The 25,443-nt window shown below is 29.2% G+C and overlaps 4 protein-coding genes across 6 annotated transcripts in view; 1 reads left to right on the top strand and 3 right to left on the bottom strand.

Annotated features, from left to right (window-relative positions):
- Positions 1-662: 662 nt before the first annotated feature.
- LOC129906683 (putative inorganic phosphate cotransporter) lies at positions 663-8,290 on the bottom strand. 2 transcript variants are annotated; one of them, XM_055982566.1, is made up of 4 exons: positions 7,297-8,290; positions 2,201-2,337; positions 1,060-2,139; positions 663-996 (listed from the first exon to the last, which is right to left on the bottom strand). In XM_055982566.1, exons 1-4 carry the CDS (start codon positions 7,310-7,312, stop codon positions 763-765), a joined length of 1,467 nt encoding a protein of 488 aa, XP_055838541.1. In that variant the 5' UTR covers positions 7,313-8,290; the 3' UTR covers positions 663-762. The 2 variants fall into 2 exon arrangements, with proteins under 2 accessions (XP_055838541.1, XP_055838540.1); XM_055982565.1 differs by lacking the exon at positions 7,297-8,290 and adding an exon at positions 3,107-3,343.
- LOC129912379 (putative inorganic phosphate cotransporter) overlaps positions 3,544-25,443 on the top strand; it is a 28,319-nt gene continuing 6,419 nt past the window's right edge. The window contains exon 1 of the mRNA XM_055990593.1: positions 3,544-3,810. The gene's annotated coding sequence lies outside the window, so the exon portion shown is untranslated. The remainder of the gene's footprint in view (positions 3,811-25,443) is intronic.
- LOC129912387 (putative inorganic phosphate cotransporter) lies at positions 15,583-16,946 on the bottom strand. Its single transcript, XM_055990605.1, has 3 exons — positions 16,922-16,946; positions 16,734-16,867; positions 15,583-16,671 (listed from the first exon to the last, which is right to left on the bottom strand). Exons 1-3 carry the CDS (start codon positions 16,944-16,946, stop codon positions 15,583-15,585), a joined length of 1,248 nt encoding a protein of 415 aa, XP_055846580.1.
- Positions 19,992-24,856, bottom strand: LOC129906684 (putative inorganic phosphate cotransporter). Of its 2 annotated transcripts, none has more exons than XM_055982567.1 (4): positions 24,668-24,856; positions 21,623-21,759; positions 20,490-21,560; positions 19,992-20,422 (listed from the first exon to the last, which is right to left on the bottom strand). In XM_055982567.1, exons 1-4 carry the CDS (start codon positions 24,690-24,692, stop codon positions 20,183-20,185), a joined length of 1,473 nt encoding a protein of 490 aa, XP_055838542.1. In that variant the 5' UTR covers positions 24,693-24,856; the 3' UTR covers positions 19,992-20,182. The 2 variants fall into 2 exon arrangements, with proteins under 2 accessions (XP_055838542.1, XP_055838543.1); XM_055982568.1 differs by lacking the exon at positions 24,668-24,856 and adding an exon at positions 24,016-24,128.

Raw genomic sequence — 25,443 nt, 5'->3', positions numbered from 1 at the left:
TCTGTGCGTCGGTGCGTCGGTGCGTCCGTGCGTCCATCTGTACAAGTAGCTACAGCCTAAACGAGTGGACGGATTTTCTTTAAATTTGGTATGGATGTTTTTTTCGTAATTTCCAAGGTTGGTTTTTTTTTGTTTTTTAATATCTCGCTTAGAACGTATACCTCCCATACAAAATTTTCGAGTTATTGCAATTTTCTCGAAAACGGCTCTAACGATTTCGATTAAATTTAGCACACGTAATGCTGTATATAGTTTTAACATAACTGCGTTTTTAGTTTTTCTCAAAAAATACGGATAGTGGAAATATGGTCTTTATATTTTTTTAAATCGCGGATGTCGGCTCTTCCCGTACATCATTATGGAGTTATTGCAATTTTCTCAAAAATGGCTCTAAGGATTTTGATAAAATTTTGCATACGTAATATTTAAAGTAATTGCTGTAAAACTGCGTTTTTAGTTATTCTCAAAAAAGTCAAGTCAAATAAAAAAAAATTTTATTTACCTAACGTTTGGCCTCCATGCCGGCTCTTCCCCTACATCAACCAAATTTCTTAAAAATGTATATAGAGGCAGCTCTAATAACCTACAAGTAAGCTAACATAAAAGTGCTTTGAACTGCGAGAGCAAGTACGTGCGGCCCCAGTCGTGCATTTTATTTTTATTTACAACAGTAGTTATTATATAAATATAAAAATAAATTACATACTAAATTATATAAATGTACATCACAGCCTATGTCTATTTAAAATTATTTTAAAAACTTTATGCTATTCTAAAAATATAACTATTTTTCCTATCATTTGGTGGATCTGTCTCAATACTTTTAACTGGTGCAACTTTTTCTGTTGGGCATTCTAAACTTGGTGGTCCTGACAAAAAGTATTCATGATTCCAAACTTGTGTTTTACTTGTTCCAAAGAAGATAAATTGTAAATTTCCTAAAAAGAATACTGCCGCAGAGATCATAAAAACCATTTTCCATTGAAAACGATCAGTCTTAAGAGAAAAAAAAAATTAATTAAAAACTTTGTTATAAAAGAAAGGTTATGAAAAACTCACTGCATCAGTCACAATAGCTCCTACAAAAAGTGGCGTCACCAGTGATACACAGCTCACCACAGTATTAACAATTCCAATCAGAATTCCAGCATGATTCGATGACAAATCAATTGTATTCAAGCCACTTCCAATAGTCACTCCTCCATTAAAGCCTATTGTCAAAGTCATAAGAATGATCGCCAGTGTCTTTTGGGTTTCATCTAAAAATCCAACTGCAACTATTGTTAAAGAGGGAATCCACATTGCAATTGAATTAATAGTTTTCCTCAAAACTGCCAATTTCATCCAATTCTTCTTCAATAGGACATCCGTTGAAATTAAATAAACATACGAAATAATGAACATTGCCAAAAATGGAAGAGCCGAAAAGAAGGCATTAATTTTTATATCCATGTGGAGAACGCCTTGTAGGTATGATGGTATTTCTGCTTGAATTGTCGAATAACCCCAAGCTTCAGCTGAACGAACAATCATGAGGGCGAAAAAGGGTACCGAAGTGAATATAGCTTTCCAAGGAATACTGATTTTCTTATGAACACAAACATCTCTGATTTGTGAGTCTAGGATATATCTCAACTCATCGGCGCTAATAAATTTCGAAACAGTTGGATTATTATCAGCAAACAATAACCACACAGCACACCATGCCAATCCTAGACCACCAGATATATAGGATATCCCAGGCCATCCTAAGCTTGATTGAGCTATTAGACCAGTTACTCCCATTGCCAATATGGTTCCAATTTCTATCCCTGTATGACACAATGCTCCCAAACGAGTTCGTTCTTCTACTGGTGACCATCTTGCCAAGTGTTCAAGAATGCAGGAATAGAACAATCCTTGGAAGAGTCCTTGAAGGACTCTGATTGCACAGTAAATCTGCCATCCAGCACCATCGCCCAAAGGAATACAAATTGGAGTAACGAAACTGAGGAATGAAGATCCCAAAGTTGAGATAAACATGGTGAATTTGGCACCACATTTCCGACACATGTAACTCCCCGGAAATTGTGTGATAATGTAGCCCCAGTAAAAACTGCTTAATATGTACGATTTTTGTTGTGCATTCCATGAGTATTCCTGAAAAAAATGGATATTAAATTAAGTCCTGTTTATTTCGTTACCAAATAAGGTTACTTACATCAAAATTTGGATTTGTTGTTTCTGCATGTGTCATTGCCACAACTGCAACTGAAACATTTAGCCGACTCATGTAGTTGACAACAATGCAGAGGAATAGTAGAAGCACCTGGACATGGCGAATTCCTAAAACAGGACCTGGAAATAGTTAAAAATGGAAAATTGTTAGTTTTTTTCGAAGTGAATATATCTCAAAAACCCTATATTTTTGAATATTCAGTTCCCTTTAACAATGAAGCCTTACCAAAACAGTTAAACATTAGTATTTCTTGAGATAAAAACTCCTGACAAAAATGTGGAAATTGATTTCTTTTAGGAAATTTTGCGTTCAAAAACTTAAATTCGACTGAATTTTGGTTCTTTGAAAGAAAATATTGAAGCTGAAGAAGCTCTACCTATTGAAAGACGAAGAAAAAGTTGACTGGACAAGTCATTTCTTCAATTGAATGTTTTTGTCTTTTAACCTATTTATAGTCAAAGAAGAGACAAGGGACTGTGACTTATGTTCAAAATGGGAATCTGCTATTTTCTTCATGTTTTCCATATCAACAAGAGATTCTAATCTTATCACGAAGAAGGTGAGTCCCTCTGTTAGAAAAATAACCAAGTTCATTAATTCATCAATATTTTATTAACAAATTTATTTATGAGTAATGGGTAAGTATCTGTGAACACAAAAAATTGATTCGAATGATTGTTTCTCTCTTATCACGATTGAGTACATATTTTTATTGTGGTATTGCTATACAATGCTCGTAAAAAATTTTGCAACTGATGATTTTCAATATCCGCAAAAAAAAAACCCTAAGATTCTTTTGGGAAAAAAATAAATTATATATTAATTTACTTAATCCACTTCACTTTCTAACCATTTTTACTTTAAATCTTAAATTAAACTTTTACTTGCCTTTGGTAAACACAGAAACAGACATTACTTTACTTGATGAGAACTTTTAACTTGTAATTGACTGCTGAGTTGCGATTTGTTTAAAGTACTGATCAATTTTGGAAAGTTATCTTCCAAGATATTCAGTCTTTTAAAGCCCGTTAATATCGGTCATTTTTCATTTTTTATGACAAATGGGAACGGGAAATTGGTAATTGATTCCAACAGGTAGTAAAATATATGTAAATTTTACAAGTATATCAGCAAATTAAGAGATAAGCAAGAAGAGTAAACAAATAATATGAACGACTTCATTGAAAATACTTGCTCTTATAACTCAAGAAGAAATAATTCACATTAGGAAATAGCTACTTGTAGATTTTTATTAAAACAGCTGGTAGGCGTTGAGTGGCTTGAAAACAATGTTTAACTTTGTTTGTTTAACAAAAAAAAACTTTCAATTGTTCATATTCGTAAACAGATAAATAATAACTCTTTCTGAATTGAAATGAAGTAGAAGAAGGATAAGCAATCACAAAATTATTTTGTTTTGGTCTAAAGGAAAGTAATTGTCAAGCTTAAGAGAATATTTTATAAAATATTGGGTCAAAATTTTGTAAAATATAGTGTCAAAATTTTGATCGAATTGGAGAACGTTTATACTAGTAGCACCGATCCTATTGAAATATTGAACACTAGTTCTGTACATAACTGACGATGACGAGGTAATGCTTTTTCAATTCATGAATAATTTATTATTAATAATAACAAACAAGCCGTTTTTTTGCTAATAATCACATTTTTCCTTTCAAAATATTCCAAAAAAGTGAAACATTTTAATTTCAAAAAGCATCCCAACGCACCGTTATCTGTGGAAAACTATTACTAAACGATTTTGATCCTACAACAAAAGACATAACATTTAAATATATTTTTTTAGAATACGTTCGTATTTGACGTTAATGTTAATATATATTGTATAAATAAATTTTTACTAAAAATATCACACTTGTCAAAATATGTATGTCACACCCGTTACATTTTGAAACTATTGTAAACTGTTTCATAAGTTTCTTGCAAATATCACGGTGTAACACTCAAAATACACGTTTTGTAGAGCTAGTCGCACTGATTACGAAACGGTATTTTAAAAGTCCCTAACACCCCAAAAATCTGGAGTTAGGGGCAAAAAACGGTTTATTTGACCTTCACCCATTGAAAAAAATCTAGCTTCGTCAAATTTTTACCCATTTTCGATTGGTTTTACAGTTTCTGATAGGAGATAAATATACCTTTTTAACAATGTACAAAACATGTAACTCGGTTAAACCACCTTGAATTTATAAGCTGTCAAAGTTCAAAAATTCCATTTTTTTCGTCATTTACCCAACTTCGACATCAAATTAAAGTATATATCTTCACAACAACATGCTGTTTTAAAAATATATTCTAAAATAATATTTATTTCCAAATCAAACGAGGTATTTTTTAAGAAAATCAGTTTAAAATTGGCCTAGAAAAAAAAATTTTACGACTTCAACCCAGATACAGATATTCGAACTTTTAGGTATAGAACAAAAATGTTGTTTTGGTACGTAGTAGGATAACTTGGGCACCAGGATTTGATTACGGGTTTTTGTAGAGGAGTTCAATACAAACATTTTTTTCTTTGGGAGGGGGGTCTATCTCCCCCCCTTTAGGTGGGAGGGGCAGTTTTCTAAATAAAAATTATCAAATTAAAAAAAAAAATTATTAAAAAACAACGACAACACTTACAGTAATAAATGATACCATTTCCGAAAGGCAAAACTGTACATTTAATTCTACTTTTCAAATCAATATATTATAACCAATAGTTTATGAAATAATCGATTTCAAAGTTAAAAAAAGGTTGTTTAGTTAAGCTTGCTTAAATATTTAATTCGCCTTTAACCAATGTTGCTTAAATTTATATTTATAAATCGAATTTCCACAGTTGATTAACTTAACGATAGTTGTGTCAATGAAAATGAAGGGGAATTGATTAATTTAGTACGAAATACTATTACATATAAGAAAAATCACTTGGTTTTTGACAACTTGAGGGTATGTATTTTTGAAAACAAAAATTCTTAACCTTGACTGCAAAAAAAACATTAGGTCGTTGACGATGATTTTGCTTTCGTTGTTTTCCTCAATAAAATGTACAGAGCAAAGCCAGGGAGCATTGATTTTGTTTATTTGTATTAACCATAACCATTTTATTTTATTTTTTTTTTTTTAATTCTTTAATTTTTTAATTTTAATTTTAAATTCAATCTCCTTTTAGGGAATAATTTAATTTCACTTCAAAATAGCATCTTCACCCCACACCCTAGATAAATTAATACCATGATACTGAGCTCACGATCTTTGTCAAACTTCATATGTGGTCAATTCAATCTTAAAATGGCTCTAAGCAAGCTCTAAACGCAAGCTCTAAATGGCGTTTAAGTTAAGCAATCGCTAAGCAGCGTTGCTTAAATGTGTACATTTTTTTATAAATACACATTTTGTACTCAAAAGCTATTTAGATGTTGTTTAACGTTAAATAACCTTTAAAATTCTTTTATAAATATGGCTGTATGTCCTTAAGCTATGAAATATCTAATTTATTAAGTAGTATACACAAACTAAAAAAATAAAAAAGAATTGATTGTATCGCACCCGCTACAATGGAAATACTTTTTTTTTAAGATAAATAAGTAATTTTATTTAATAAAAAAAAGTTAGGTACATAGTTACAAGGTTTTTTTGATAAATTTTCAATTTATATGACATCTTATTTCTTACAAAAAGAGTCTTTGGTAAATTAATCAAATTTGATTTTTCATGCGTTACTAAAATCCCCTGAAATAAATAAATAAAACCCAGAAGCCAGAAGTAAACAATTCACTTCTTCAAGTAAAAAAATCATTATGGTAAAAAATTGTGTCCGAAGCAAATCGAAAAACATCTCTTAAAAATCATATCTAGAAAAGTTGCCATATGTTTTCTTTTGTCGAATTGTTAAGAAAAAATTAAAGTAATTTTAAAGATTGTTATAGTGCAAATAAGTTGCTAAATATAGATCCAAACAAACCTATTATAATAACCCTTAAATGGAAATACTTTTTCATAAATGAAAAATACAAAAAAAAAAAACAAAATATTTACCAATATAACTGTTGTCATAATTTCTTTTTTTTTTACATAAAACATAGATTTGCGTCATTATAGAAAACTTGTTATTTTACAAAAATAGATTCAAAAAATTTATTTTGTTTAGTTCAATCTGTTACTGTAATTTTTCTTGTTATTTGTTAAAAAAAAAAACTATTTTTGTGTTGTTTAAAAAATCAATTATCAATCTAATCTGTTTGAATAAAATTTTGTATTGCCTGCAACCATCACTTCGAAAAAAAAAAAATTTATATTATTTATCTTCTGGATCTATTTGGCAAATATTATTTAAAGCAACAAATTTTTGTGTTATTTACAATTACGGGCATGAACTTGAACATTTTGTTTTATTTGTATTTCTCATTTTTACCTCCCATATATTTATTTTAATTTTGTTACCAAATTTTTGTTTTCTTTATTTTGTCGAAATTAAAAAAATGTGCACAGTTAAAAATTTATTTGAACAGCTTTTTAAATATTTGACTTTATTCATTTACTACATATACCTACAAAAAAAACAATGAATGCATTTAAATTATATACACATTCTGTTTACTCTATTAAAAATAAATAAAAATAAAACAACAACAACAACAAATAATAATCTCTGTAATTATTGTTTTTTTAGCTACAACAGTTACAAAAGCCATCTCTAGAGAATATTCGTGATGTCTATGACGGTAATGTTAATCTAATTCATTTAATCACGGAAGTTCAGAGAGATGTTGTTTTTTTTTATGAAAAATCATTTAAAAAATTAGTTTGTTGTTCATATTTTATAAAAAAAAAAACAACATTTCCCCGGTTCTTAAATAGTTTAACGAACTTGCACCCTCTCGTAATTGTTAAAAAAATAACATAATAATAACAATACTAACTCACTTTGCCTAATGATTATAGCCATTTTCACTAACTAATTATAATTCATACAAAAAAAAAATCGTTATTTTTGAATATAAATTAAAAATACCTAGAAAATATTTTATCTTTTTTTAATTTGTTACTCTTCGAGGGTTTTTAAAAAAACATACCTTTTATATACTTCATGGTTAATTTCTTCTCAAGTGATAACAATTTGACTGCAAAAATGTAATACCAAAAAAAACGCGCACTTTTTCACTATCAAATCAAATTTTAAGTACAAAATCGTGTTACACCGATATCAGCAAGCTCTTACAACTTCCGGTTTAATTGGAACCACGCGTCTAGTTACAATCGAGATGGTACATTTTTACAAGTTCAAGCTCATTATTACATAAATCATCACTTTTGTTATTGATTTAAATTTATTCTTCTTATTTTTGTTGCAAAATTGTATGCAAAATTTATGCAATCGATTTGATGGTTTTATTTATTCGACTTATTCGACGATGAAAATAAAACTAGTGACTGAGTGAAGACAGTAGAAACTATAGCCCCGAAGCACTAGCATATACCCACAATAAACGTCAATTGTTTTGTATCTGGCTTAGCTGGCCGGTTGGTTGATGAAATACGAAAAAAAGTATCTATCTTCAATCTTTTTTTTTGCTGAATGATCTTCTTTATAGTTTGGCGGAAAGAAAAGGTTTGGCTAAAAAAAAGTGAAAGCCTTGATAGATATATTCAACAAAGTTTGTGGTTCTTCTTAGCGGCAAGTTTGGAAGTAAGACAGATACACCTTATTGCTGAAGTAGATTTGACAGAAGGTGCAAGTGTATTTTTGTGCTTTTGCTGTTCAAATTTGATTTGGTAAATAAAATTCAACCCCTTGACTCAGTTGGGGCACGTGTGCATATAGAAGAAAAATCCAAATGAAACAGCTGAAGCAACAAAAAAAAAATAAAAACGAGCGACTTGATGATGCGAGTTCTAAAAACGCAAAACAAAACCTACAAAATAAATGTATGTTTTTGCTTAAGTGGCAAGTTCAACTTAAGTAAGTGTAGGAGTGACAAAGTGACACATATCGTTACTTTTTTTTTTTTTATTTTTGCTGATTTGATAAAACACACATTTTTGTGTGGAAAAGAATTTTTTGTTTTGTTTTTGTTTCACTATGAAAGGTTAACGATGTAATTGGACATCTGTTTTATGGTATGTGATGAGCTTACAGTCTTGCAGGCTTGCATTCTTTATTTTTATTTAAAGCCGATCGCGACGAAGAACATGCCAAAACAGATGGACTTTTCAATGTTGTCTACATTTTACAAAAATTTTGCACTACCATCAGGGTTGAGTTGAGTTTATTGTTTTAATGTTTGCACTATCAAGTCAAAAAGCTTTAGATAATTTGATTATTGTGTACATAATTTGTTCTTCAGAAAGTATCTATCGAAATGTTTGATAATTCACTTAACCAAAGTACTTTATATGAAAGTGTTCGTAACGCAGAACAACAGAATTGGAACAATTCTTTTGATGATTTTCAACAAGTGGAAAAATTAATAAATCTTGTATTTCTGTAATGGAAATAACTCAAGATAAAAAAGGGTACTTTATTAAATGTATTGATTAAATTAATTGATACATTTAAGCGGACTTGTAAGAAATTAAAAACATTAGGTATAATAACAATACATAATAGTTAACTCAAATAATATACCGAGAAGATGTTTAAAATTTCCTATCAGATGATTAAGAGTCTGGAATTTTTATTCTAACTTTATTGAAAGGCATTAGTGTGACACAATAAACAAAGGCTTTCCAGGCTCCCATCTTTTCTTGTAGTTATTTTAGAATATATATGTTTATTAAGTACATAATAATAATGTGGTTACGAAAATTGGAAAAAAGGGCTCCTGGAAATTACGCCAGATTTTTTTTTTTGAAAAAACGCCAGAATATTTCTTTTGGTCAAAAATATAAAAAACACCAGAAAATAGTTTGGAAAAAAGGCAGAAATATTGGAAATTGTGCCAGGCAGCTATGGAAAAAGAGTCGGAAATTGAAATGGAAATTAGGCTAGAAAATAATACATTCTGGCTTAATTTCCACATTTTGTTTTGGAAAAAGAGCCTGAAAATTAATAAATTCTGGTTTATTCTACATTTTCTAAAAGGCCAGAAAAGTTTTTTTTAACTCTAACAAAAAACTGAAAAAATAATTAAAAATAAAAGTAGCTGTAATCTGAAGTGATCGATTGTGTGCGGGGGGAGGATGGGGAACCGGGTCGCGGTGTCATGTACCAGTAACCAGACCTATCTTTATATATTTTTGGACCCGCTGAATCCGAGTTTCAAGTCTGTTTTGCCCGGTCACCCTCCAGTTTAAAAAAAAAAAATGCAAAAAAACCCAAAAAAGTCATAAAAATTCAAACAAAATGTGCTCAGAACTGGAGGGTGACCGGGCCAAATGGACTTGAAATTCGGGCTCAGTGGGTCCAAAAACTTATAGAGAGATAGGTGTGGTCCCTGGTACATGACACTTTTTTTTTGTGTGCCGGTGTAATTAACCCTTTCGAACCCACGCTATGAAAATCAATATTAAAAAAAATGTTTTTTCAGTATTATCGTGTCAAAAACATGACAACTAAGAAATATATAAAGAAAAAAGTTATGTTCCAAAATACTAAATAGCAAAAATAATGTGTTACTCTCTTGTTGCATGTAAGTAAAATGCACTGCCTACGACCACCAAAAAAAGTCGGACAACTGGGAAAATAATTTTTTATAGAACAATAATGTATGCTACTTCTTCTAAGCCAAAAAACCAAACACTTTCTGGATTAACATTTTTTATATTTTTTTTTTTTCAAAATTATGTATATACAGTGTGTCCGGTAGAAAATGGATAAGCCTAAAATGGCTGATAGGTGCACTTTTGACTGTTCTGAAACCGAATAGAAAAAGTTTCTATCGCAACCAGTTTAGAAAATATTAGCTTTTTTTCGTTCAGTGTACTTTTAATTTCATCATCTTACGTTTTCTTTAACCACAACCACGAATGAATGAATATTATAAATTTCTTATTTTTATAATTTTCTACAATAATTGGCTCAATACATAAGAAGTTAAAAGTTTTTACAACTGTTGCATTTTTTCTTTAAAAAAATTTGAAATTAGTTTTTCGATGCAAAATGTAAAAAAAAAATATTTTATGAAAATTTTCAAACACCTGTAGTATAAAAAAAATCCATAGGAACGTAGGTGGCCAACTTTTTTAAAAATATGCGCGTCCAAAGGGGATTGCAGAATGGTAAAAGTTTTTATCAAATCTAGAGTTACTAGGAAGTTATTGGTACCAATAAAGTGCAAAAAAAGCCTATTAATTTAATAAATTATTTTAACTGTAGTGCATTTTAGGCAGCAATGTGAAAAACTTAAGATTTTACAGTTAAAATAATTTATTAAATTAATAGGCTTTTTTTGCACTTTGGTACCAATAACTTCCTAGTAACTCTAGATTTGATAAAAAATTAATTTGACTAATTTTTTGTAATAATCCAGTAACTAGGCATTATTATCTTTCAATTAAGCCATCGAAACCTAAAAAAATATTTAATGGAACATTTTTTACGATTTTTTAAAAATATGTTACATGAGAGTAACGCTGGGTCCGAAAGGGTTAAGCATACGAAAATTAACTAGCGATGTTACGAAAACTAAATTTAATTATTTTAGTACCTATTTTTTTCTGGCTTTTTTTCCAAGAAAAAATCTGGCGTAATTTCCTATGGCGTAATTTCCGGGAGCCGAAAAAAGTTATTTCCAGCATTCTTTAAATTATTTAATTGAACATTTCCTCGGGACTTAATATCGATATTTAGTACAAAAGATTATTCGTTCCTATCGAAAAAAATAAAATAAAATAAAATAAATAATCATTTTCATCAAAACTAGGTTTTATGGTTTTTCTAATAGTTCTTATGGCCAAAACTAAACGAAATTGAAATGGGACTGCAGGCACCAGCTTTCCAATACAAAAAGAATTATCAAAATTGGTTCACTAAATCCAAAGTTATGAGGTAACAAATATAAAAAAAAAAAACAAAACAAAAAAAAAATACAGGCGAATTGAATACCTCCTCAAGTAGCACACTTGTGCATAAATTGGTGTAAATTTATTAATTTTGGTGTATGATTGAAAAAACTGAAGAAAAATTTAAGATTTTGGTGTATTTGTCAAAAATACCGGTGTGAAAAAAACATAATTGTATTTTCTGTGCATAATTTCAACATATATTTTGAAATTTGGTGCAAAAAATTAACCGGTTCTCAGTTGTTTTTAAAATATACCATTAATGGTATATAAAATTAATCGTTTCTACAAACAACCAATATAGCATATTTTTTGCACTGTATATTGTAGATAAATTAAACCATTTTTATTTGCCAAATATGTTTTGGTGAAGCTTGAACACCATATGGAAATAAAATGCACTTAAATACATAAAAATAAACAACAGAATGTAATTGAAATTATTCAGTCGCCATTTAATTCTTAAAGACATTCCAGCTCGGGAATTTATCAAATGTAAGTACAAAAGCTGATTGAAATTCAATTAAATTAATATTATTTAACTTTACAGGTGTTAAGAAACACACCGCATACCATAGTTGTACAAAATGTAATGTTGTTGAAAAATTTAATCGGTCAGGAAACCATATGAGCTTTCCTAGATTGGATTCCAAGTTAAGCAATGTTATATCCCTATTAATCAACGCAAACGTTGACCACAAATATTTTAGAGATTTATTGAAGAGGAACTTGAGCCGAAAGTACCAAAAAAGATAAAGTCAGATGCAAATTTGGACAAAAAGGATGGAGAAGAGGATCCGGAGGCACAAAAAGTCGATAAATATGAAGAAGATGTTGCTGAGGCACAAGAACAAAATTATTAAAAAATGAATGTATGAATATTATAATAAATTTGTTTTTATTGTTTACAAAACTTTTTTTTACAAAAATTTGCACATTTCTTATAGGTACCATTTACACAGAAAATAAAATATACCTACCGAAAAAAATATTTGTTTACATATTTTTAACAGTTGTGCATTTTTCTCATTGCTCCTTTAATTTCGGTGCGTTTTTTGTATAATTTCTCGATGCAATATAAATCAGTCAATATTTTATACAGTTTTCAGCATAATAAATGCACTGAAAAGAGCATATTGTATAAAACTTTTACAATTGTGTATTTTGTTTCCTTTTCTTTCAAATTGGCTCATTTTTTATTCCAAATTCAGGAATTTGTGTATATTTTGGACAACGGCCATATTTTTGAAGTAATAATAGGAAAAATTGAGATTCGGGTGGCCGCCATATTTCAATAAAAACAATGATTAGTTTGTTTTAATATATATACTGTCTTAATTATGCCACATTTTTTGTGTTCTCGACTTGTTTTTAACAAAAAAGTCTTTAAAAAAGTCTTAAAACAACCAAAAACTATAATTAAAAAAAAAAAAATTTACAAATCTAATAAAAAATCTTTCAATTATTAAAATTTTCGAGGCGCTCGAATTTTAGACGGGGTAGGGCCAAAAATCTATCGACAGAATGTGCTTTGTTTTAAAATAAGTTACTCAGAATCATATTTATTCATGATTTTATTACGTCTATAATTATTATGTAGGTGAATACTTAGATTCATATAATGAATTTAAAATTCTTATAGATACTTTCTTTCATAAAATAAGAAACGGTGTAAATTTCAAGCTAGTTCTGATTGAAAAAATAAACTTGGGTTTAAATTTTAAATAGAAAAAATCTAAGTTTCGGATTTTAATACACCTATGGAGCATATTATATCCCAGTCAACAGAATAATTTGTATACCACTGGCACAACTTATATACCGAAAATCGGTACAAGTTTTGTGCAAGCGGTGTTCATTATATACAAGAACATGCGTATTATTTACACTGAAACAGAATTAAATGTCTATAAACTGCACTAAAAAGTAGTGTATTTTTTGTATTCAAAATGAATATCACGAAAGTTCAAAATATACACTAAATATTTTGGTGTATTTTTGACTTTTGTGCTACTTGAGATCCTCCTTTTTGGAAGTCGGTAAAAAATGCAAAAATGCAACGGGTGTGAAATTGTATTTACACTATTTATAGAAAAAATGAATAATTTAAAATTTAAAATATTTAAGCACTATTTAAACAATAAATAAAGTTATGAGGGTCAAAGTCTGAGCACTTAAACATCGGAATAATTGACTCGAGATTTTTGTAAGAAAATATTTACAATTTTGGATAAAAATGCACGTCAACTGGCAATGTAATTTAATCTATGGTTTTTAAGGTAATTCTTGCTTTGAAAACTTAAAGAGTGTTAATTTTATTTTACTCAGAAACTCTTCATTTTTTTTTTTTGGGTTTAGACAAATAATTAAACTAAAATTAAATTAAAAGTTATAAATATTTTTAAATACCATATAATTTAATTTTTTAAACGTTCACTTTTATTTTTTGCCTATTAGTGGTCAACTAACGCAAATGTTAAAATGTCCCCTTTAAAATAACGATGGACAATTTAAATAAAAGTGAGTGTGAATAAAATAGGCCTAATAGAATTTAAGACATAAATAGACAGTAAATTTTAAATTGTCGAGTTCCATCCTTATAACATTTCTCGGCAATAAGTTGAAAAGATCTATTAAGTATTGTAACGAAGCGTTACATGCTATCATTATATATAAATTCCCTTTTACCAAATAAAAATAAAAATATTACGTAAATTTATACGATTAGTTTTTCTGTCTTTTATGATTCACAGTCACCAGAAAATATCATAAGATAGCATGCGAAACCAAATAAAATTTATTTCCCAACAAAACTACTTGTTAAATTAATGTCAAGAACAATAATAGTGATGTTGCATTATTTTATATTTGATATAGGGTTGCCATGTTTTATTTCCCATTTTTGGAATGGTAACATTATTTCTTCATTGTCAGTATCAACTACAATTATTTAACTATTATTTAATTTTTTCAAAAAGGGGGTCTGTTTTTTAACAGATCTCGAATTTGGTGGACTAGGAATATTTCATCGAGAAGTTTCCTTTGTCAAAAGAAAAAAACATTCAAATAAATAAAACTCCAACCCATGATGAGTTGTCTTATGATGAGTTGAGTTGATCCGCGCTGCCCCATAGTATTTTATTGGTATTGGTGTGCACAGACAATTTTTACTTTTAAGTTAGCAAATATTAGAATTTTAAGCGAATTGAAAATATACAAATGGGCCGGGCTTTTAAACCATGAATAAAATTGAAATATGTTTTTTTTTTAGATCAAAGAAAAAAACCATACAATTAGGTAAAGCACAGTTTTGTTGAATTAGCTCTATTTATGCAGTGTGTTTCTTAAACCACATGAGGGTTTTCACACTTAACAAATAAAAAATTGTTCTGTTTTTTTTTTTGACAAAGCTGTTTGAAATGGAGTTAATGCATTATTAGCTTATCAAGATAAATAGCGCGTGCGGAAATAAAAAAAAGGTGTTAGGTAATTTGTTTTTTTAGTTTATTTTTATTTTTATTTGTATTCTTTTTTTTTTGTATTTTTATTTGGATGCCGATAAGGAATGTAGATACAAAAAAATATTGAAAACAAAAAAAAAAACTGGCATCAAATTGACGTAGAAAAATGCTTTTTTTTTTTTGAATTTTTATTTTGTTTTATAGGCGTGTGTTATTCAACACAAAAGAATTAACTTTGTTTTTATAATATTTATCTGTTTTTAGAAAACAATCAAATAGAAACGGTACAGTTAGTGCAGATGTTAAAAAATTATAATAGCTTTAAACTTTGTTGAATTTTATGAATATCACGAGAAGAATTTGAAATAACAAAAAAAAAAAAATAAGAAGAAGACTTTGAAATCTATAATCTTGGGGGTAAGTTAAAGATTTGATAATATCATGATAAGAGATCTTAGGTATTAACACAAAAAAAAGTTAAAAATAAATAATATTTTTAATAATGCGAAGGTTCGTGTGAAAGAACGATCAAAGTTCATTTAAAAAAAATTTTAGGCTTTTTCTGTGTTTACAAAAACATGTTTTTTTGATTACAATATTTTTTATCTGTATTGACAATTATTTATGTTGTACCAAAAATAGCAATCCTAAAAGTTATCTATTATTTTTTTGGACTGATGCTCTCTGACTGACAGTTTTTTGAACCTTTAATTTGTTCCTTTTGAAAATTTGGTTCGTTCCATGGCTGCAATTCGGTAGAACCACAAGTTATATAAAATAAATTTCCAAAAAAGAACACCATTGCTGAAATAATGAATACCAACTGCCATTGTTTGCGATCGTGCTACAGAAAAATTTTAAAAACCTCATTTACTTCTTTGACTTTAAAAAAAAAAATTAAGGACTTACTTTATCATCAACTATTAATCCAACTGTCAAAGGCGAAACAATTGCTATTCCACTCGCTATTGTATTAATCATCCCAACTAGTACTCCAGCGTGATTAGGTGCAAGATCTAAATTATTTAATGAACTCCCGATGGTAGTACCCAAATGAAGTCCCATCATAATAATCAATAAAATTACAGCTTCGACTTTTTGTTCTTTATCAAGAAATCCAATTCCAATAAAACCCACAGCAGGAAGCCAAAGTGCAATAGTGTTAAAAGTCCTTCGAACGCTTGTCAATGTGAGGACTTTTTTCTTCAGCAGAAATATTGAAATAAATAAGTTCACAAATCCCATTAACCACATTGCCAAGTACCCTAACGATGAATAGAGACCATTTTTATTGATATCCAAACTCAGAACTCCATTTAAATATGAAGGAATTTGAGCTTCAAAAATTGTCATTCCAAATGATTCCGAACAAGCTGAAACAAGTAATGCCCAAAATGGTATTGAAGTCAATATAGATTTCCATGGAACTGGAATTTTCTTCATATTTCCACCAACTTCACTTTTATCTAGTGACGAAAGAATGTAATTTTGTTCATGGTACGTTATCCAATTTGACTCTAATGGACTGTTAGAAGCAAAAATCATCCACAAAAAGCAAAAAATAACTCCAAAAGTAGCAGATATATAATAAATTCCTGGCCAGCCAATACTGGAAGAAGCTATAAGTCCACTTCCGAACATTGCAACAAGAGCTCCAGATTCTTGACCGGACAAAGCAATTCCTCCTAGAATATTTCTTTCTTCAACTGGAGACCAATTGGAGAGATGATTGTAAACACAAGGATATAAAAGTCCTTGGAAAATACCTTGACAAATACGTATTCCACAGAATAATTTCCATCCTCCGAAGGGTATACAAAATGGAGTTATCAAAGCAAACAGTGATGATCCAAAAACTGATACAAATAGTATCAATTTGACTCCATATAGCCGTGTGAGATAGCTTCCAGGAAATTGGGTCAATGTGAAACCCCAGAAAAATCCTCCAAGGACGTAATTTATTTCTGAATTGGTCCATTTAAATTCCTGCAAAATGTATAACAAAATAAAAGTCGATTTTCGATATCAAGACAAAAAATTGATTTTACCACAGAATTGGCGGGACTTGACTTGCAAAAATTTGTCATTGCAACTATAGATATGCTTATACTGAATCTCATTATAAACTGGATGAAGATTGCTGAGAGCAGTAATAATGCCTGCAAATGACGGATACCCAATCCTGGAAATGATAAGTTGATAACAGCTCTAAAATGCAATATTGTTTCGGTCTTACCTTTGTTTCTGACTTGCATAGACATACTTAACTGACCTGCATTAAGTTTTACACTTTTCAAGAATTATAAATTATTAGTTTAATATCAATTTGCTTGGTGGGCAATCAGTGGCAATTATACCTACTGATAAGAAATAGATAGTCTTGATTCGAAGGTATTTTGAACATATAAAATGCATAATCTCTTTCAATTTTTGTTTTTTTTTTTTCAAACGTTACAAACGATTAGAAATATTTCATATTGTTTTTTTTAACCTTCATTGGAACCATTGAATATTATAGAAGTCATACCGGGAAAAATGCCACTATGAATGAGATGTAGCGTTTTTGCTTTTAGTAACAAAGTTATAAAACAACTATAATAAAAAAAAAATGCATCAAACTTTAAAAAAAGTGGTTGTATGTAAATTCGGTTTACTTACGATAATTTTACGTGATAACGTCGTAGGTAGAAAAAATACCTTTTTTTTTTTCTCATTAAATCAATTTTTTATATGAAAAGCTTACAAAAAAGTTATACTATTAAAAAGCTAAAAACATATTTCTTCTAAAGAATAAAATTATACTCAAATTTTTACAACATACATATACAAATAATTTATTAAAAACAATCATTTTTTATGAAAAAAAAGTGAAAAAAATTTGTTTTTTTTTTCTGCCATCATCCGAAAATCCATTTTTTTATATGAAATCCTATAATTAATTTTATGTTATATGAAAGCTTATTATTTCAGCTTTAATATGATGCTCCAATCATATCTGTACGATGCCCACAAAAAAGTAAGAATTTTTTAAAGGCAACCATATCGAAATTTAAAACCGAGGTAACGATACTTCCTACACGGGTAGCTAGTCATGGGCAACATATCTCCATAGGTGTTTTAAGGTATTTCTGAAGTATTTTTAATTTTAAATTGTGAAGCTTGTAGTAAATGTAACGTTATATGTGATATATCAAATGAAAGATAATAGACCGAGAGCTGGGAGCAGATTTTTGCGTGAGAGGTAACCGATTCATATTAATATTAGAATAAGTCCCAGTCATGGTGATGACAAAAATGAATGTCTGTCAGCATTTGTCTGCGCCTTTGCTGAGAAAAAGTGAATCAAAAGTACATTTTTTCTGAAAATTGATTTAGTGAGGGTAACCACCTGGAAATAATTGGATGCTGACGCCCTCATCGCCCTGATTACAAAAAAACCCACGACAAACTTTTTACCCGCGCCCAAACACCCGACAAACGTGCCCAAAAACGCGCATTTTTACGCGTTTTTAGGGATTAGGGTAACCACCTAAAAAAAATTGGATCCTGTAGCCCTTGACTCCCTGATCGTAAAAATACCCATGACAGACGTTTTATCCGCGCCCAAACACCCGACAGACGAACCCAAAAACGCTATCTTTTACGCGAACGCAAGGCCTTGGGGTAATTACTTGAAATTAGTCTCATTCTGTTGGTCTTGACTCTCTGATTACAAAAATACCCATGACAGACGTTTTACCTGCGCCCAAACACCCAACAGACGAGTTCTAAATCGCGATCTTTTTCGCGAAATAAAAAAGCAAGGACTTGGGGTAACCACTTGAAATTAGTCATGTTCTGTTTTCTTTGGCTCCCTGATTGCAAAAACACCCATGACAGACATTTTAACCGCGCCCAAACACCCGACAGACGAACCCAAAAACGCGATTAAATTTAAATGAAGATTTTTGCGAACAAATAAAAAATATTCAAAAATTTTGCTTAAATTTCATACATTTACTAATGCCAAAAGATTGTTTAGGCAATTAAAGGAAAACAACTATATGATGGTGAAGGACAATCTTCCATCGTTTAGGCGATAAATATGCTCACAAATTGACTTCAAGCACAAAAAAAATATTTTGAAAACAACGGCAACACCTACAATATTTGCATACCTACACCTTTTAAAAAAGCCAGAATCTCATTTCTATCTGTATCACCTCGCTCAATAAAGCGAAATCAAATTTCCTCCAGGTACCTATTATCACTACTTTGTCAAAGGTCTACCGCATGTTTTAGTTTTAAAAAATCATTCATAACTTGGTTTTGAAATTTTCTAAAATTTTTTAATTACCTTTGTCAGCCTAGAAATAAATTTATCTATCGATTAAAAAAAAACAACTTTCTACAACGTCGAGTTTAGAAAATAGCCATATTTTTGCAGTTTTGTTTTACCCCTATTTACCCTATTTAATGATTGAATTTTTAAAAATCCTTCATTTGTATTCAAGTTTAAGTTATTACTTTCAAATAAGCTCCATGAGATTTTTTCTCTCCAATAGTTTATTTTTAATATTTAATTGAAATTTATGCTGCACTGCTAAAAATTTCAGGTGGAACGGGAGAAAATGGCGTTACTTTTTCATGGATGTTGCCATGGTTCATCGATTTAAAAGATGTTATCACGTCAAAAACTGTGTAATTTCCTAGGAATAAGCTCTATCTGAGGTTTATCTGACTATTGAAAAATTGACCCTAATGTTGTTTTCGATTTGCTCTCCGGAAGCGTCCGGAATCATTCAGAAGCCTTCTGAAAGTGTTTTATCCACACGAATATGACAGCCAAAACGCTTCTTAGAAGAGAAATTCTCTTCTCGATTTAAAATCGGAATTCACTCAAAAAGCACTAACACATGAATATTTGAAAGTCAAATTAATCACTCAATCAATGTTTTTTTTTTATTTTTTGAAATAAATTATTGTTTTCCAAAATAAATTTTTTAATTAATTTTAAAATTTACTCAAAATATTTTGGAAGCCAACTTCACCATTAATTTCTTCAGCATTAACATTTTTGAACAATTTTAAGGATTTTTTTTTTGAAAGAAAAATAAATTAATATGAATATTTGACATTTGAAATTTCAAAGAAAAACACACAAACACAAAAAAAAAATTAATTGAGTGGAAGCGATTTAAACTGTTTTATTGGATTTCAGAATGAGTGAATCCTTGAGTGTTTCCAATCGAAAACGACATAAGTTTAGGAATTTCAAAAAAATGAATATATGAAATAAAAATGAAAAAAAAAAAATTCACCTTTAACTGTTATTTATTTAATCACATAAAAGCTTCTTTATTTTTTATTAATAATAGCCTCACGAGGACATTTGTGATGTTTCTGTAGGTATATCGAGTATTTTTTTAATGCTTAAAATATTAAATTCTTTTTTCTTACATCATTATTATTTACAAAAAACACATTATTAGGTAAATGGCAACCCTATTCTACATCATCATTTTGGTGAAACACTGTCTTCAATAGGTATTTTGGTTTCAAGAATTCCTTCATCATCTGATTTCTTATACGTTTCGGTACTTTTCTGATCACAGCTAAGATCTGTTTTGTTCACTAAAAATTCTTCATGATCCCAAGGTTGGGTATCAGTTGTTCCCAGGAAAATGTACAATAAATTTCCAAAAAATAAAACCAAAGCGGTTATCAAGAAGACAATTTGCCATTCTTTTCTTTCAGTCTGGAAATAAAATTTCAAAAAAATTATCAAAAAAAGATTTCATTCGAAAAAATTTGAATATCCTTACCCCATCACCAACAATTACCCCCACAACCAGTGGCGTCACCATGTACACCGCACTCATAGCAGTATTGATAATTCCAATAAGTGTAGCTGCATGATTTGGAGACAAGTCGATGGCATTTAAAGCAGCTCCAATAGTATCTCCTCCATTAATTCCAACCGTGACAGTCATAAGCGTTACGGCAAGAGTTTTCTGACTTTCACCCAAAAATCCAACTCCAATTAGAAGAGCTGCTGGAATCCACATCGAAATTGAATTGATAGTCCTTCGAAGTGTTGTCAAAGGCATGCCAAACTTTTTCATCAAAATATCAGCAGCAACGAGGTAAATATAAGTCATGACAAACATTACCAAATACGGAAGAGCCGAAAAGACCGAATTACTCTTCAGATCCATTCGTAAAACACCATGCAAATAAGATGGTATTTCGCCTTGAATTGTCTTAAAACCCCAAGCTTGAGCACTTTGAGCTACTACTAGGGCAAAAAATGGTGCTGAAGTTAACAAAGCCTTCCAGGGTATTGGTATTTTCTTCTGTTCATGATCGATCTTTTGTTGTGAAGAGAGAATAAAATTCTTCTCTTCAGAAGTGATAAACCTCGAAATACTGGGATTATTATCTGCAAAAATACTCCACAAAACACACCAAGCTAAGCTAATTCCACCCGAAACGTATGATATACCCGGCCAACCCATGGCCGACTGAGCAATAAATCCAGGCATTCCCATAGCAATAATTGTTCCCATTTCAATTCCGGTATGGGCAAATGCTCCTAAACGATTGCGTTCTTCAATCGGTGACCATTTGGCTATGTGCTCATGAATGCAAGGTGTGAAAAATCCTTGAAACATTCCCTGAATCATGGTGATGGCGGCGAATATCTGCCATCCGCCCCAAGGTATGCAAGCTGGTGTAATCAAGTTTAAAACTGCTGACCCAAAAGTAGACACGAACATTGTTATTTTGGCACCGAACTTGTGACATAGAAAGCTTCCCGGAACTTGTGTTAGAATTAGACCCCAATAGAAGCTGCTTTGAATGTATGATTTCTCTCGCTTGCCCCAATCGTATTCCTGAAAATGAATTAGTTTGGTATGAAATAACGGTGCTAGAAAGGTATTGGAAGAATACTTACAGGAAATGCTGGGTTTGTTGTCTCTGCACTGGTCATTGCAACGACAGTTACAGCTGTTTTAAGTCTATCGATAAAGTTGACAACAAAACATAGAAAAAGCATCAGAGCTTGAATGTGCCGGACCCCAAGAATGGGACCTGAAACAATTCAAAGAAGTGAATGAATTAAAATGGGAAAATATAATGCGTCGATTTGCGAGATAAAGTCGGTAGCAAAAAGAAGAACTTTTGGATCCAAATTTTAAGACCAAAAAAAGTTATTAACCCTCTGTCGGCACACGGGTGCGAATTTAGCACGACAAAAATGAAAAAAATTACAATTTTTCAAAAAAGTGGGTGCAAAAAAGTCTCTTTATAATGGTGTAAATACATTTTTTTTTTTAATTGTGAAAACAATATTCGAATTCTGCATCAATTTCATATAAGTTTTCTCTATAAAATATGAGACATACAAAAGTTCTAGCGACATGAAAAAGTAGAAGCCAAATTCGCACCCGTATGCCTATCAAGTCACAAAAAAAGGGTGTGCCTACAGAGGGTAAAAAATAAATTTACACCTCTTTACGAATTTTTCATTTAAATACTCAAGCTAATGTTTTCTCATGAATGTTCGTTCTTGTTGATTCTCATGAATTGGTATGACCAAAATGATTATTTTTAATTGAATTGAATTTTAAAAACTATCCCTTTAACTAAAAAAAAAAAATTAATATTTAAAATTGAAACGGTTTCAAAAATGTTTATACTTCTTATTTTTCAAAATTTATTGGACATATTTATTGATCTAATGGTCACATGTTTTATACATTGTTAAAAAGGTCTTAATGTCTTTTATCTTAAACTGTAAAGAAATCTACGGAGTTTTTAAATAAAGTTTTGCAATCAGTGCAAAAAAAAATCAAAGACTCATACAAAAATTATTATTCTTTTAGGTAACGGTTTTAGTTTTCGTACTTTTTGTAAAAGAATGAATTTTTTTATCAGAATGGCTCCAAACAAATATAAAAAAATAATTACCATCATTTTATGCAAATTTTTCTTCTTTAATGGCGAATATGTTAGTCTATTTTAAAATAAATTCAAAACAAAAATATTTAAAAGCATAATTGTGGTCTTAATGGCTTAGTTGTTATTTTACGCAATCTGGCTATAGCAAAATAATACATTTTTTAAAAGTTTTGTTCAATTGTCACTAACGTCGATCTTTTTTGTTTTGTTATATAAAATTATGTTTAAACAAAATTTAATATTGCAATCGTCACCTTAAGAATAAAATACACATCTTGAAAATGTACAAGTAACTTTAATGTTAAACCTTTTTCTCTGGATTGTGTATGAATTTGGCAGTTTGACAATTTTAATTTTGAAGCTTCAAATCTTACAGTTTTGAAAAAAAAAAACAACAAAATTGTCAATTTTTTTTCAAACCGTTTCTGTAGATATATCTAAAAGATCATAATATGTATGTAAAGAGAATTTTCAACTACTCCTTTGATGTAAAGTTGGGTCACTGTGGCGTATGCGTAACTTTTTGTTATAAAACAACTAAACAAAATATTACAACTTGTCTATATCGTTGTAAATTTCTGAAGATTATTTTCTGATTTCTAAAATAAACATCAAAAGTGGTGGTTTAAATTTTTACTTGTCGGAAATTTTGTAAGAGAAAATAATGATAAAAATTTGATGTAACTCTAATATAAATATATCACTGTTTACGAAGCACCTAAAAATAAATTAAAAGATTAAATGATTTTTTACCGAATTCTGTACACTTAAAGTTTTCAATAAATAGTTATTGGTAATTGTATTGAATAATCTTATAAATTATATAAAAAAATTACAATTATTATAAAAAAAATATTATAAAAAAAAATAATACTAAAATTTGGAAAAACTAAAATATTAAGGTTTGGAAAAAAAATCGGAAAAAAACTAATGGATTAAAAAAAACTTTTGGCTCTAATGATAATCAATATTTTTTTCTTAAAATTTCTTGTTATTCAAGAAATTAATTAATTGTTATACTTTTATTTCAAAGTCAAAAGATGTTTTTTTTTGAATTTTGTATTGTATGATTTTTAAATTATAACACATATAGGGCCCCATTATTAACCAAATTTAAGGCTCACTGTAATATTTAACTTAATTCTACACATTACACCATACCAAAAACCAATATAATAGTGAGATTGAAAATTTTTGTAAATTTTTTTTTGCTTAAAATTTCTTGTTGCATAAGAAATGTAATGATATGCTTTTTTAAAGGATTGAAATAATTAAAATAGATGTTTTTTAAGGTTTAAAAAAAGTTTTTTAATATTTTTAACATTTCTTCAATATTAAATTAAAATAAATTATTTGTCATTTTTTACATGAAGTATTTAAACATACTTAGCAATTTTACCATTAGTTCAATTACATGCGATTCAGTTGTGTATTTTATTAAGAAACACTTTTCAACATTTTTTTATTGATTTTTTGTTTTAAATTTAAGTCTGGACACTTTTTATTTTTTTTTAATTTTTACATAAAAAATTAGTTTTATTTTTTAAGAAAAACGATCTAGATTTATTTAATTTAAATTATTTTTTTATATTATAATAAAAGTTATGTATATAAAATCTTAGAAGCGGTTCATTGTGTTTTTTTTTTTTTAATTATATTAAACTTCATTTTCACGGCACAACTCAACAATAATCTTTGAACTTATTGTTCAAGTCCTTTTTTTATTTCTTTTATAATTTTTTCAACTTCTCAATTTTTTTTAAGGATAAAACTATTAATAACTAGGGCAAAAATAAGAAGTTCGGATTAAACGAATTGAAGTAGTGAAATTTTTGTTTTCATAGAAAGGATATGGAACTCAAACGGCTACAAGAGGAGTAGGTACTCTTAAACCCACAAAGCTTAATGCAAAATATTTTAAATTATTAGACACACAAAATCACTACACTATTTGGTATATTTCGAAAAAAATTATCAATTACAAAAAATCCATTCTAATCAAAATACGATTTTGCACTAAAGCTTTATTAAACCTTACCTTTCTGGTAGGTTTTATCAGTCATCTTAAATATTTTTTTTTTATATGAAATTCTTTATTGATTTAGCATTTGAATTATTATGATTTGTAAAATTGTCACGTCTTGATATTTATTGTGAATGAATCTAACAAAACAAAGAAAAAACAGAAACCTTCTTGTTGTCTTAAAGACTTTATTACAACTAATCAGAATTTTATTATTGTAGTCTCTCTAAGCTGGATATTATTAATTGTTTGGAGGAGAATTTATTACAAAGTCGCATGCACGATACGGTCAGAAAGAGTTTTTTTTTTTTTAATAATAATAATCATTTTTTAATAAATTCAGTTTTATACGTCATAATGGGTTTAACCCCTATACTTTAATCAAAACAGAAAAGATCATCTTCCTCGTAGTAGTTTATACCAGGTGTTCTAGACAGGGATCAACTAAAACTAGAATTAATAGTTTAAAAAAAAAAAAACAAAAACATGAAATTATAAGAGCCAAAAGGTCACTATGGTTTACAATATTTACAGTTTGATGAACATAAACAAGTTGTTTTAAGACTTTACTTTTCTCACTGGGACACCCTGTATAATATTTGGAAAAATTTAACAAAAATAGATCTGCAAGTTTGTAAATTGAGGTATTTTTAAATATAGGTACAAAACTTAAGAATTTTGTTTTTTACTACAAAATTAAAAACCTGTAGAATTTAATGAGCTATAACTTTGTTATAATTAATTCAGTCTTTGCTTCCTCTAAGTATCATGTATTGTTTTTTCAAAAATTT

This window comes from Episyrphus balteatus, chromosome 1 (assembly GCF_945859705.1).
Source record: "Episyrphus balteatus chromosome 1, idEpiBalt1.1, whole genome shotgun sequence".
In the NCBI taxonomy this organism is placed as follows: Eukaryota; Metazoa; Arthropoda; class Insecta; order Diptera; family Syrphidae; genus Episyrphus; species Episyrphus balteatus.
Note: the sequence above shows the minus strand (reverse complement) of the source record. Positions and strands in the feature narration are given on the sequence as shown.

Bases quoted from the DNA above. Each gene is read 5' to 3' on its own strand.
- LOC129906683 (XM_055982565.1), bottom strand. From the start codon at position 3,131: ATGTCTGTTTCTGTGTTTACCAAAG. The intron at 2,338-3,106 runs GCAAGTAAAAGT...AACTATTTCCAG, and splicing joins TGTTTCTGTGTTTACCAAAG to GTCCTGTTTTAGGAATTCGC. The intron at 2,140-2,200 runs GTAAGTAACCTT...CATTTTTTTCAG, and splicing joins CAACAAATCCAAATTTTGAT to GAATACTCATGGAATGCACA.
- LOC129912387 (XM_055990605.1), bottom strand. From the start codon at position 16,946: ATGTCTATGCAAGTCAGAAACAAAG. The intron at 16,868-16,921 runs GTAAGACCGAAA...TATCATTTCCAG, and splicing joins TATGCAAGTCAGAAACAAAG to GATTGGGTATCCGTCATTTG. The intron at 16,672-16,733 runs GTAAAATCAATT...TACATTTTGCAG, and splicing joins CAAGTCCCGCCAATTCTGTG to GAATTTAAATGGACCAATTC.
- LOC129906684 (XM_055982567.1), bottom strand. From the start codon at position 24,692: ATGACTGATAAAACCTACCAGAAAG. The intron at 21,760-24,667 runs GTAAGGTTTAAT...GAATTGTTTCAG, and splicing joins TGATAAAACCTACCAGAAAG to GTCCCATTCTTGGGGTCCGG. The intron at 21,561-21,622 runs GTAAGTATTCTT...ATTCATTTTCAG, and splicing joins CAACAAACCCAGCATTTCCT to GAATACGATTGGGGCAAGCG.